Consider the following 14120-nt stretch of genomic DNA (forward strand, 5'->3'; position numbering starts at 1 on the left):
CATACAGCCAACAGACACATGAAAAAATGCTCATCATCACTCGCCATCCGAGAAATGCAAATCAAAACCACAATGAGACACCATCTCACACCAGTTAGAACGGCAATCATTAAAAAGTCAAGAAACAACACGTGCTGGAGAGGATGTGGAGAAATAGGAACACTTTTACACTGTTGGTGGGACTGTAAACTAGTTCAACCATTATGGAAAACAGTATGGCGATTCCTCAAGGATCTAGAACTAGATGTACCATATGACCCAGCCATCCCACTACTGGGTATATACCCAAAGGATTATAAATTATTTTACTACAAAGACACATGCACACGTATGTTTATTGCGGCACTATTCACAATAGCAAAGACTTGGAATCAACCCAAATGTCCATCTGTGACAGACTGGATTAAGAAAATGTGGCACATATACACCATGGAATACTATGCAGCCATAAAAAAGGATGAGTTTGCGTCCTTTGTAGGGACATGGATGCAGCTGGAAACCATCATTCTTAGCAAACTATCACAAGAAGAGAAAACCAAACACTGCATGTTCTCACTCATAGGTGGGAACTGAACAATGAGATCACTTGGACTCGGGAAGGGGAACATTACACACTGGGGCCTATCATGGGGAGGGGGGAGGGGGGAGGGATTGCACTGGGAGTTATACCTGATATAAATGACGAAGTGATGGGTGCTGACGAGTTGATGGGTGCAGCACACTAACATGGCACAAGTATACATATGTAACAAACCTGCACGTTATGCACATGTACCCTAGAACTTAAAGTATAATAATAATAAGAAAAAAAAGTATCTTTTCTTTGAAATTACCAATTAGATATATAATATTGGGGTAGGGTAGGGTAGGGGGTAAATGGTTCAGAATAACGTAAAAGTATCCTAGATCTTTAGAAAATACTATGGAGAAATAACAGCAGTTTTGGATACACTGCAAAGCAAGTCTTCCCATGAAGTTTCTATAAAGTGATTTAAACAAGCAAATAAGGTGAAAACATGAGGCACCTGAAATATTTGTTAGATTAGTAGTACCCTATACCTGCTGTAGCTGTGATACCTCTCAAACCCCAAAATACTGCTTTGATGTGACAGTCAATGGCCCCTTGAAATTTTATCTTTTCAAATAATATACATGTTATGTAATATTACTATTATTTTCAAAGCAGTAGTTGGAACTATTCAGCATTTGCCACAAAACAAACCAAGGTAGTAATCCACTACTCCAGCTATTGTGTTCCAAAAGTACATCTGAAAGTCAGTCATTAGAAATTTACAACACATTTTTCTGGAGAAAAAAAACTACACAAATAGCCAAAAACCACGCCCAGAGATTTGCAAGCTACTCATATGGATTCTCAGAATCCTATTTAATCTACAATATACCAGGAATGTCACTAAGCCACCATATATAATTCTCTCTAGCTCTCGCGCGCTCTCTCGCTTGCATGCTCCCTGTCGCCCTTGCCTTAGCAGTATTTTCCTAGCGACAGACAGGATACAGGATTAGACACTGGGAGGAAAAAGCTATGTATATAAAAAAAAAATCTTTCGTGAATTCACCTATTAACTGAAGTTTGTGACTCCTAAATCAACACCCATGGTGCTTCTGTGGTCATTTGTGACATGTGGAGAATGCCAAAAAATTTGAGTCCTGTAACACACATTTCTAAATGAGGGGAAGCAGGATAATGCTCTGCCTTCTTGTTTCAGCTCTCATACTGTAAACAAGCATACTTTCTGTGCTCTATTTAGTGCCAATTTTTTGCATTTCTGTGCTGCTTTTTGGTAATTTCACTGTTTAAAATGGTCCCCAAACATTGTGCTGAAATGTTATCTAGTGTTCCAAGAAAGCTGTGATGTGCCAATACGTGTTTCAGATAAGCTTTGTTTAGGCATGAGTTACAGTGCTGTTGGTTGTGAGTTCAATGTTGATGAATTAACTGTATTAAATAAGGTGTCTTTAAACAAAAACACACATAGAAAAAGGTTATGTACTGGTCAGATGACAAACTATGTGACCAGAGGCCTGCAGGAACCTAACCATGTATATCCCCAGGAATAAGAATTCTTGCTAATTTAGTGTTTCATAGTGACTTTAAAGAACATTAACTGTGGGGCCTGGCACGGTGGCTTGCGCCTGTAATTCCAGCACTTTTGGAGGCCGAGGCAGGCAGATCATGAGGTCAGGAGATCAAGACCATCCTGGCTAACACGGTGAAACCCTATCTCCACTAAAAATACAAAAAATTAGCCAGGCGTGGTGGCGGGCACCTGTAGTCCCAGCTACTTGGGGGGCTGAGGCAGGAGAATGGTGTGAACCTGGGAGGTGGAGCTTGCAATGAGCCGAGATTGAGCCACTGCACTCCAGCCTGGGTGACAGAGCGAGACTCCATCTCAAAACAACAACAACAACAACAACAACAACAACAACAACAACAACAACAACAAAAACCAATAAAAAAACCCCGTAACTGTAAATAAGGAGAATCAACTATAATTGATAGATATATAAAGTCTGTCCTCTCTCATAGCTTTGACTCCCCTTTCAACCCAGTCCTGGAAAAATCAGTTTTGCCTCAATTTGCAATTCATCTCAACATTTCTTTACCCTACATAAATTTGTGCTGTTTGACTTGTCCTTTGAACTGGTTATAACATTTGCCCGGCACCCTTACATCAGATGAGTAAAATCCTTCAATACATGTTTATTGTATATCTATGCTAGAGTCAATGTATTTTTTTCTGGAAAATTTCTTTTAACAATTTTGGAAGTCCCCTTGAGACATCTTATAGATTTATCGACCAAATGCAGGCAAACTTCTTCATCAAAGAAATGGTATACCTTATGCTTAAGCCTGCATACCTCTTTTCTTGGCTCTAAAAGGTGAATCCAGCAGCAAGAGAATTCTTCTGACTCTGGTCTTTTGCTCTCTACTAATCTGGGGAATTGGTTTTGCAATCTGACCATCTGATCCCCGTAAATGGATTAATGGTTTATAGAGGTCTATTCTCTGTTGGGTAGGAAAAAAATGGAGAATCTAGTTTGTTAATCTATTCTATTTTGGACTCAAATCAATTAAAAATTTGTACTCAGAAAAGAACAGCTCTTTGGTATTTCATCATTTTGTATTATTAACTAATGGCTGAAAGTTTAGAAATGAAGTTATAAACTCTGTGTGACTGTATGTCTATCAATGTCTGTACAGAGAAAAGCCTTATTGTGCATGTATTTAAGGCTTTTCTACCTTTAGGTGGCATTGATGAATTAGATTATAAAGTCTTTTTAAGGAATTCTGTTCTGATTAGCTTATAGAGAAAAATAAGTGATTATGTAAATTTAATCTTAAAAATTTTCAGAGAAGAAGAAAATGGAACTTGTAATACATTCAGTGTGCTAGAAATTTTTAAGAGTACTTAAAAAGTACTCTTAGAGCAACTAACAAACATTTTGAGACTTCAAGTTCATATCGTGTAGGTAAATCTTGACAAACAAGACTAATAATTTTGGTTTAATAGAACAGCAAGGTTTTCTCTGGTTTATCAATGTTAAATATACAAACAGACTTTTATTCCACTTGTGTATTTTTTACTTATACATGTTTACTGATCAAATAAGCCAGAATTACTTGTTTAATGTTTAGTCATGAAAAATGTAAACTTATGATTAACCAAAATGATTCATTATTGACAACTTTATTTCAACAATTATGTTTTGTAATACGTCACCTTCAAAATTAATTTCCAAGATCGTCAAGTAATTAATATTTATTAGATATCCAGATCTTTTACTTATTTTTTTAAATTATTTTTTAAGACTAGTGGAGTCAAGCTGTGGGAGTGGAAAAGGAGTTAATGAAATCTGTAACCGGTTGTGATCAATTAGTTGTGAACCCTAGATCTCTTCTAAGTAAGACAGAATACTAATCCATTGATAATGATAGGGTTCAGGACATGCTACCCTAAAATAATGGCATCTTGGCATTTGAAGAAACAGAGAAGGCCACTCCGACCTCCTCCTACACTTGTACCTTGAAGTAGACCATAAAATAATTCCCTGGCCTTCCCATGGAAGAAATCGTAAGACATTCATGTGCCCTATAACCCAGAGGCAAGGAATATTACAGAGGGATGGACTTAAGAGAAGAATCTGAACAAACAGGCCTGGCTAAGTTCTCTCTAGCTTATTACTATTGAATCATACCTTCTTTATCCAGTCATATTTCCACACACAATGTACTTTTTCTTCAAATTTAGCATAAAATACACAAGTATTCCTGTTTCTTTGGGTTTTCATTTCTGAAGGGTCCTGTATCACATAAAATTTACATTAAATATGTGCTTCTCTATTTTTAACTGTCCTTTATTATAGGAGACGAGCCTATGTGATGGGTGAGAAAAGACATATTTTCTCCACTATAATTACTAAGCAAAATTTTAAATGTATATACTCTTGCTACTTATTTTCATATGCTACAGAGAGGCTGTATCTCTGGGTTCGTTAGTGAACATTTTCATTTTTGCCACCTGGAGAAGTTGGAGTATAAGAAATGCATATAGCTATAGAAAGTTATATGTATTTATGAGATCTGCTAGTCTACTAAAATGCTGATGTGTAACCATTTTCAATTATCCATCTCCCAGTTTCTCTATGGAATCAGTCACTTTGGTTAAAAGATACATATAAATGAAACTCGAATAGGAGAAATGGTGGGAGAGAGGTAAAACTCTGCATGCAAAGTTATGAGATATGTTTTTGTTTATTAAAGGAAAAAGAGAATAGTTATGTCTTCAAGTACAGTGACTGTGCCAGAAAGAGAAAGAGAATGCTAGGAGCTAAGGTTCTTTACCATCATATTACCTTCTATGTTTAAGTTTTATTGTGACTTTGCAGTGAGTGGCCACATATCATTTCTCAGGTACCTGTGATTCTATATCTATCCTAACTGTTCACATCTCCTGACAACTTTTGATATTTACCTTCCCACAACTGAATCCTAAATGTAAAACAAAACTTTCAGGATATCATTGCACCTAGAATTATCTTTGAGATTCCCTAGAGGGTCTCTGGAAAATTACAAAGATATATTCTTTCATTTTGTGAAAACAGAGGTGCTAAAAATAATTAGGTTTATTTTATATGCTATAATTAACGAGCTACTTGGGAAGAGTTGTCAACTATGAGAAAAGTTGATCCTTAGCCATCCCAAGGTTAAATTTCATGGGAAAAGTGTTATTAACCAAAATTTATGCTATATGGTAAGTTCCTGGGGAATTATCAATGCCTTCACTGCTCAAGATGTGTTCTATTTACCTAAGTCCTTGTACTGCTTTGCCCAACAAATAATTACAGTATAGTTTATCAGTCATAATTTGTTATTTTTAATAAAAATATTAACTTGATTGCATCTTTACTTCTGTAGTTTAAGTATTGCATCTTCTAGGCCAGTAAATGTCAACTGGAAATCAATGTCACTTCTCTGAGTTTTATTAATATACCGATATTTAGGACATATTCCAGACTTAAATCTTTTTACTTGATATTTATATATTTTAAATATATGCCAAGCATATTCATGTTATGTTTCAGTATTATTATGTCGTATCTCAAGATTTTTTCTCCATAAAAGAATATGTTCATTTTTATAAATCAGATGAATATTCAGTCTTTGAAAATAGGCTTAAGTGACTACATTACCAGATATTTTGCTGAAAACGTTTGTGGATTAAGTTGCATTATTCTTGCTATGAACTCTTAACCATATATTTCACTTTAATTTTTTTTTTTTTTTGAGACGGAGTGTCTCACTCTGTTGCCCAGACTGGAGTACAGTGGCGTGATCTGGGCTCACTGCAAGCTCCGCCTCCTGGGTTCGCACCATTCTCCTGCCTCACCATTAATGGGCCAAGCATGGTGGCTCATGCCTCTAATTCCAGCACTTTGGGAGGCTGAGGTGGGTGGATCACCTGAGGTCAGGAGTTCGAGAACAGCCTGGCCAACATGGCGAAACCCCATCTCTACTAAAATACAAAATATTAGCTGTATTAGCTGAGCATGGTGGCGGGCGCCTGTAGTCCCAGCTCTTGGGAGGCTGAAGCAGGAGAATCGCTTGAACCCAGGAGGTTGAGGTTGCAGTGAGCCAAGATTGCGCCATTGCATTCTAGCCTGGGCAACAGAGTGAGGCTCTGTCTCAAAAAAAAAAAAAAAAAAAAAAAAGGAAATAAAATTACCAGTAATGTTACTTACAGCCATTTTGTCTTTTATAATCTACAAATAGTTTTTATTTTTTTGGTTTTACTCTGATGCTTCCTGGCAAGCTCTTGCAATCAGCTACAGGACAGAGTGCTTTATCTTCAACAAAGAAGGATTGTCTCAGAACCCTGCGGAAATGGCCCATGCCAGATGCTTTGAGGGTAGAGGCTTTTGATGCCATCACTTAATTTTAAGACCATACAAGTAGACTGAGTCAGGATATCCAGAGCTCTAGTCAAGAAGCAGATACATTTATGATCCAGTAGAACAAATAATAATTATATAGGACTGAAGAACTAATGAGGATCGATCATAATTTTATGTTTGGAATATTGCTGATATTGTCTCAATGTATTTTTTGTACATGTAAGAAAGCTCTCTTTCCTCTTAAGGTATCTATAACTCATTACAATTTAGTAGAGTTTACTTTGTAAATTGAAATATTTGTAAATAATATATCACTCTCCATGACTCCTCCAGAATTCAGAAACTCGAATTGAGTATTCTTATTTTCATGACAATATAGTTATTTACATATGTCCAATAACAATACGTCCTTCTGGGAAAAGTGGCCTCGCACTTGGCTTATAGGATTCCCAGTCTTATGGTAGCAAGGACTCTTAGGATATTTTGGAGATCTTGAGAAAGGAGGAATTTGCCCAAATTAAAAGGTAATACCAAATAAATCTAGTGGCAAGTTCCCGGCATGGTTTCCTAGCTCAAGAGACTTAAAAGTCCAATCAGAGATTCCTTGTAAAAACTTTCACCAAAGCAAACAAGAAAGCATATATGACAAATTAACACTCTTGCTACACCTATGTAAATAATAAGGCTAACTATCATACCAATCTTATTTCGTGATCACAAATAATCTCTTGCTGAGATTATCTCCTAATCAAAACGGAGAAGGAATAGAAAAATAAAAATTTTTGTTTCAATGGAAAACTATGCATTGTTTCTAGCACACCCTTCCCCTTCCAGGTCAGATTTCAGATCAGTTCCTTATCTTTTAGCTACCTGGCAATTCTTTTTAGGTTGTACACAATTGATACACATGTAATTTCTGTCCTGTGTTCTACTTAATAGACCTCTCCCACCAAAACCCAATTTTGTCTCTATTTGCAATTCACTACATTTCTTTATCTCACACGAATTAGTGCTGTTTTGACTTTTACTTTGAACTGGTTATGATATCTGCCTTGTCCCCTTATATGAGTAAAATAAATTCTTTTACTTGCATTTTATACCTATATGAAAGTCATGATTCTTGCCTTTGAGTTTTTGTTTTGTTTTTTTAAAAGATACATGGATGTGAGGTTGAGACCCTCATAAGAAGTTACGTTAGGTGGAAGCCCAGACCTCACTGATGTTCACTTCTGGGATAATTCTAAGTACTAAGCTACATCTCCAATTATTTCTTTCTTTATTTTCCTGGATCCAGGGCCAGACCTGTTTCCTTCCCTGCTTCTACCTTCTATTACTTCAGAGGCGGGTTTTCCATCTCAATAGACCCACTATGAACAGAATGCAGTTTCACAGCTTGTCCTCAGCCCTCCTATTCCTGAAAGAAACCTTCCTTTATTTTGAGAATTTCAAAGAGTTTTTATAGCTAACAACAATGAGAAAAACACAGGGGGTAAAATGACATACTAGAGAAAAGTCACAAAGTTTCAAATCAGATCAAACGGGGGAAAAAAGGCCATTTCTGGTTTTTATTAGCATGTAAATGGTAGTAGATTCTAGTCTTCCACCTCCTCTCTCCATGATGTAGCTTCCTCCACCCCATCCTTCTACCCCATCACTTACTATATAACACAAGGAAAGACAAAAGCCACATGGGTGAGAAAGGTGGGTCTTTTTAGTACACAAAGAACTGAAGTGAGGTTCATCTACATTTCAGAGGAAACCCCAGATATTCTTTTTCCCTCTTTACAAAGAAACGTTATCATTAAAGAGTTCCTTTGGAATAGATGCTGAGCTTAAGATGTTTAGGATGAGGCCCTGAGGTTAAGGCTAAAAGAATCAGGGGTTATTTAGATTTGCTTTATGTGTCAGTATGTTTGGGGACATGGTAGTGGAAAAAGTGAGAAAAAGAATTCATAGGGAACATTCAATCTTTTCTTCTTTTCCACTCTCCAATTTCAGACCACCAGCCTTCCATAAGAAGTGAGGTAAAGAGTGAGCTATGCGAAAAAGATATAAGCTGAGGGGACAGCTGCAGAAATTATCAATAGCAGGAGAAAGAGAACTTCTTTTCATCTCAAAAATGAGAGTATTCTTATATAAAAAGATGAGCCTGCATAATACTTTATTTGGTTAAGAACTGAAAACAGATGATTAATGGGGGAACTTGTGTACTTATAGAGATACTATAGGTATATAGTACATCCCTACACTATTATCCCTCCCTATTATCTCCACTATAAAGATACTATAGAAACTTACAGCATCTCTAGAGTACACTATATAGAGTATATATAGTTTATTATCTCTATATACAGAGATACGATCTAGATAGTATATATAATATATATAATATATAGTCTAGAGATACTCTATAGTCTATTCCATGTATCTATATAGTAAATATATATATAGTGTCTCTATATTATTTTATAAGTAACAAGAGTTTATACATATCCTTAATTCATTCTAGGTAAGAGTACCTGAAGAACAGAACTGTATTTCTTAAGAAGTATTACATTTGAACTTTTCCAAGTTGGATATGATTTTCCTGTTTCTCACATTTACTATAGGAATTATTTAATGAACTATTTATGCAGAATATTCTATTTACATAGAATATATATAATGTATATCCTGTATATTGCTAAATATATCAGTGCTGTTCAGTAGAAATATGTAAGCCATACATAAGTTTCTAGTATCCACATTAAAGAAATAAAAAGGAAATATGTAAAATTAATTTTAATAATTTACTTAGTCCAGTATTTCTAGATTATCACTTCATGTAATAAAAATTGAGATATTTTGTTTTTTTCATACTAAATCTTTGAAATCCAGTGTGCATTTACACTTACAGCACATCTAAATTCAAATTAAACACACATCAAGAGCTAAAATCACATGTGGCTAGTGGCTACCATATTGTGATTCGTGTAGATCTAGATTATTATTTGTTAATATCTACTAGCATCATAGTATCAGGAAAACCATTGGACTTGGAATCTAGAAGGTTAGGTGTTGTCAGAAGCAATGTGATTGATCTGGGGCTTGTTTTGTTAACTTCTCTAGGTTTCGATATCCTATCAAAGGGAGAGTTTAGAATAAGTAACATACAGTTTGGAAGCAATTCAAACATTATGAAATCATCATTTTATGTATGTTTCAATACACTTCAGGATGCTAAACCTTAATAAACTCAGGATAAACTCCAAATTAACTTGACAGGAAAACATTCATTAGTTGTATTTTACAAACACACTAAAATGTAATAAATTGTTAATCATCCTACTATAGTTTGCTTTCTTCAGGTTTCTAATTACAGGGAATTAACAGATTAACAGTTCTTCTAAAAAAACAGTAAGTCACCAAATTAAGGTGATTTAAAGAAAAGTTTAAAGCATAATCTGGAGAATCATTTACAACATTACTAAACTTGCTGTTAAAATTCACCAATATTTACTGAGCACATTAAAATATAAATAGGACTTGTTTTCCCTGGTAAATTCTTATAATCCAATAGGCAGGATAAAATATTACAGTTTGAGTGTAAGAACCATGCCTTATTTAACTATCCCCAGAGCCTAGCCATACAGCGCTGACATAAAATAGGATGTGTTCAACATGCTTCTGACTGAGTGCAGTACAAAAAAGGTAAAAGAGAAAACCATACTATAAGAGCTGCAAGAAAGGAACAAATTACTGTGAAAGTTAACAGGAAGAAAGAGGAGTTCATCCAGTAGTAGACGGGAGGTGAAAGTGAAGGAGGGGAATAAGAAAAGGGATCAAGAAATGAGATAGCATATGAAATAGACTTTGAAGACTAGGTTGGAGTTTCATAGGCAGCCATAAGAATGAGAACAGTATTAATGAGTCTGTAGAAGGAGGAAGGTGTATAGCAGGTTTGGAATGTAAGGGCAGAAAGTAGAGTTGGAACACAGTAAGATAAAACTTGTTAGTGCTTTGGTAATAAGTTGGTGCCTATACTGTGAAGAACTTTGAATTATCAGTTGAGGAATTTGTCTATTAAACATAGACTTTTGAAGATGTTTGAATAAAAGGTATTTTGGGACTTACACAAATGTCAGAGTATTGAGGCAGTATACATAACAGTTTAGACTAGAGATCACCTAAAATTTTCTGCAAAGGGCCAAGTAGTAATTATTTTTAGGTTCTGGGGCCATATAGTCTCTATTACAACTACTTTTCTACACTGTAGCTGAAAAGCAGACATAGACCATATATAAATGAATAAACACGACTGTTCAAGAAAAACTTGTTCACCTCCTTCTAAGTATGTCAGTGACCCTGTTACTTAATGTTACTTAATGTCTCTAAACCTGTTTCCTTGAACAATTAAATGGAGATAATTGTTCCTGCTTCAGAGAGTTACTAAATGAGAATGAAAAGCACTTAGCATAGTGCCTAGCTCATGATTTAGTGTTTATGTTACTTTCTGTGGTGATAATACTTATTACCCAAGTCTCAAAATATAATTAGAGGGCATTAAATATGTTTTGTAAGGCTGGGTATAGTGGCTCACATCTGTAATCCCAGCACTTTGGGAGGCCAAGGCAGGTGGATCATCTGAGGTCAGGAGTTCAAGGCCGGCCTGGTCAACATGGTGAAACCCCCGTCTCTTCAAAAAAAAAAAAAAAAAAAAAGAATTCGTTGGACATGGTGGTGCATGCCTGTAGTCCAGGAAGCTGAGGCAGGAGAATCGCTTGAACCTGGGAGGTGGAGGTTGCAGTGAGTCGAGATTACGCCACTGCACTCTAGCCTGGGTGACAGAGTGAGACTGTCTCCCCACGCCCTCCCAAAAAAAAGTTTTCCAGAAAGCAACTGAATCTGAAAATCTTACTCCCCTTATTGTATTGATTTTCTACAATCTTTAATGTCAAGGGAAACCATGCTCATGACTTCTCTTTTTATTTGACATTTAAAAGGGAAATGAAAAAACTAAGGTGATGCAAGGTAGGCTTTTATTTTCAGAATAGTCCCTGAACTGATATACAAATAATCAACTGTATATCAAATACAATTGATAATTTGATTTGTATATCAATTATCAAATACAATTTGATAACTGTCAAAAGCTAATATGCTTTTAGGCTGCATTAATATAAAATATAATTTGATAAGTGATATAGAAATCATCTTTTGTGTAGGAATGTGGCAGTTTTACCCTAACTTCCTATTTCTAGATACTACTGAAAGGAAAGCACTAACGCCCATAAATGTATAACCTTTGTCATATTTTACTGTTAACACAGAATCAGCTGTATTAACAAAAACTCATTTTCCCCTAGACAGCATATGAGTAGGGCACTGGGCTAGATAGCAAAGAAATAAAGACATATATGAACTAGCCCATGGGCTTTAACATCCTTAAGTCTATAGTTTTTGAAAATTACCCAATCCAGCTTCTCATTTCAAAGATAAAGAAATATGCTTCTAAAAGGCTAAGTGTACTGAAGCATGACTTGTTCAAGTTCTCCTGTGAGGCAGACCACTGTGGAATGAGATTCTTAGTTATCAGCCTCTTAATCCAGTAGTCTTTACATATTGGTGCATCTGAACTTTTTTTTTTTTTTTAATGCCTTAACTTATCAGAACATTGGTTCACTCAACCTTCAGTAGCACTAGCTGACAACAAATGACTTAGCTGGGGGATAGGGAGGATCCATTTGTATGCCCTTCACTACTATTTACCTACCCAAGAGGGGCAAATCAGAAGGAAGGGGATGCTGTGGAATTTGGAAAAGATCCCCCACCTCCACTTCTGTAATGCTTCAATGGTGTTTGTTTAGATCTTGCTTCCACTGTAGCTGAAGAAACAGGCTTTATCTATTTAAAGACATAGAATGTTATACATTAAATAAATAAGGCAGATCATAAGTACTCTAGCGAAATCAAGAGTGGAATAATCATTGAGGACGTTTCCAGGGGATGAGAATGGTTTCAAATTCTTGAGTAAAGAAATATGTTTCTTTCTATTTATTTATTATTTTTTGAGACTGAGTCTCACTCTGTCACCCAGGCTGGGGTGTAGTGGTATGATCTCAGCTCACTGCAACCTCCGCCTTGTGATTCTCCCGCCTCAGCCTCTTGAGTAGCTGGGACTACAGGCGTGCACCACCACGCCCAGCTAATTTTTGTATTTTTAGTAGAGACAGGGTTTTGCTTTGTTGGCCAGGCTGGTCTCCAACTCCTGACCTCAAGTGATCCACCCACCTCAACCTCCCAAAGTGCTGGGATAACAGGCATGAGCCACTGTGCCTGGCCAGAGAAATATATTTTAGAAAGTCATTTATTCCATCAGATATTGAGTGTCCATTATATGTCAGGTTTTGTGCTAGGTGCTAGGCACAAAGCAGTAACCAAGACAGGACATAGTTCTGCTACTTTATAGGTTAAAATTCCTGATTCACTGTTAGCCTACAATTTTATGTCACTAACCACTAGGCTTTTTAAAGTTACACTTTCTATAGACTTTGATAGTGTTCCTCAGTTTTCTTTCCTGGGGAGGTAGAAGTCAGATGAGAAAGCCACTTGATTTTAATAGGAACAGTGGTGAGCTCACACCGGCAATTCACATGGCAACTGTAGTCATGCAGTCCTTGTGACCACTTAGAGAAAGACTAACCAGGGATTTAACAATTTAACTAGATTTCCTGTTATTAAACTCACGTCACAGACTTCAAATGAATAATTTTCAAAGTGTCGGACATGAAATATGGTAAGCTGAAAAGATAAAAAAAATTAATGGGGCCGGGCGCGGTGGCTCAAGCCTGTAATCCCAGCACTTTGGGAGGCCGAGGCGTGTGGATCACGAGGTCAGGAGATCGAGACCCTCCTGGCTAACACGGTGAAACCCCGTCTCTACTAAAAATACAAAAAACTAGCCGGGCGAGGTGGCGGGCGCCTGTAGTCCCAGCTACTCGGAGGCTGAGGCGGGAGAATGGCGGGAACCCGGGAGGCGAAGCTTGCAGTGAGCCGAGATCACGCCACTGCACTCCAGCCTGGGTGACAGAGCGAGACTCCTCCTCAAAAAAAAAAAAAAAAAAAAAAAAAAAAAAAAAAAAATTAATGGAACTGTTTTCCATAACTATGTTACAGTTTAAAAAGAGAACAATGTTATTTTAAGTCAAAATAATATTTTAAAAGACCACTTTTAAGAACAATTATGTAATTAAGAAAATTGGAACTTGCCAAGAAAGTATAAATAAGGAATTGCACTTAAGAACCTTATAAAAAGTTTTTTAAAGTCTATTAATAACATAATAGGATATATTTATATACTATCATATACTTAACTATTTGTCAGACCCTAGTCTAACTACGCACTTTTACTTTTATTAACTCATTTAATCCTCATAGTAATTCTCATTGCACATATGGGGAAACAGAAGTATAAAGTCATACAGGTAGTGAGTGACTCAACACAGATTCAAAGGCAGATAGGTTGACTTCAGTCTTTTAATCATAAGCTATACAATACTAAGTGGAAAAGAAAGCAAATATGTTAGATTATAACCTTTATAGGGCTTTCACATTTGTATGTCAGATACGTTAGACAACACTAATAATCTCTTATTTTTATATACTGCCTTACAGTAACAATGCACTTAGACAAATTCAATTTGACAAACTAGAATAACAGGATA

The 14120-nt window shown here is 36.1% G+C and overlaps 1 protein-coding gene across 3 annotated transcripts in view; it reads right to left on the reverse strand.

Annotated features, from left to right (window-relative positions):
• Window positions 1-14120, reverse strand: part of NDUFS4 (NADH:ubiquinone oxidoreductase subunit S4) — a 129231-nt gene that overhangs the window by 11195 nt on the left and 103916 nt on the right. Inside the window, exon 5 of one of the 3 annotated variants that reach the window (XM_030927682.1) lies at window positions 12228-12300. The exons of the other annotated variants lie outside the window; for them this stretch is intronic. Coding sequence (XP_030783542.1) covers window positions 12260-12300 — 41 coding nt within the window. The 3' untranslated portion in view covers window positions 12228-12259. The remainder of the gene's footprint in view (window positions 1-12227; window positions 12301-14120) is intronic. 3 annotated transcript variants of the gene reach the window in all.

Source organism: Rhinopithecus roxellana, chromosome 3, assembly GCF_007565055.1.
Source record: "Rhinopithecus roxellana isolate Shanxi Qingling chromosome 3, ASM756505v1, whole genome shotgun sequence".
NCBI lineage: Eukaryota > Metazoa > Chordata > Mammalia > Primates > Cercopithecidae > Rhinopithecus > Rhinopithecus roxellana.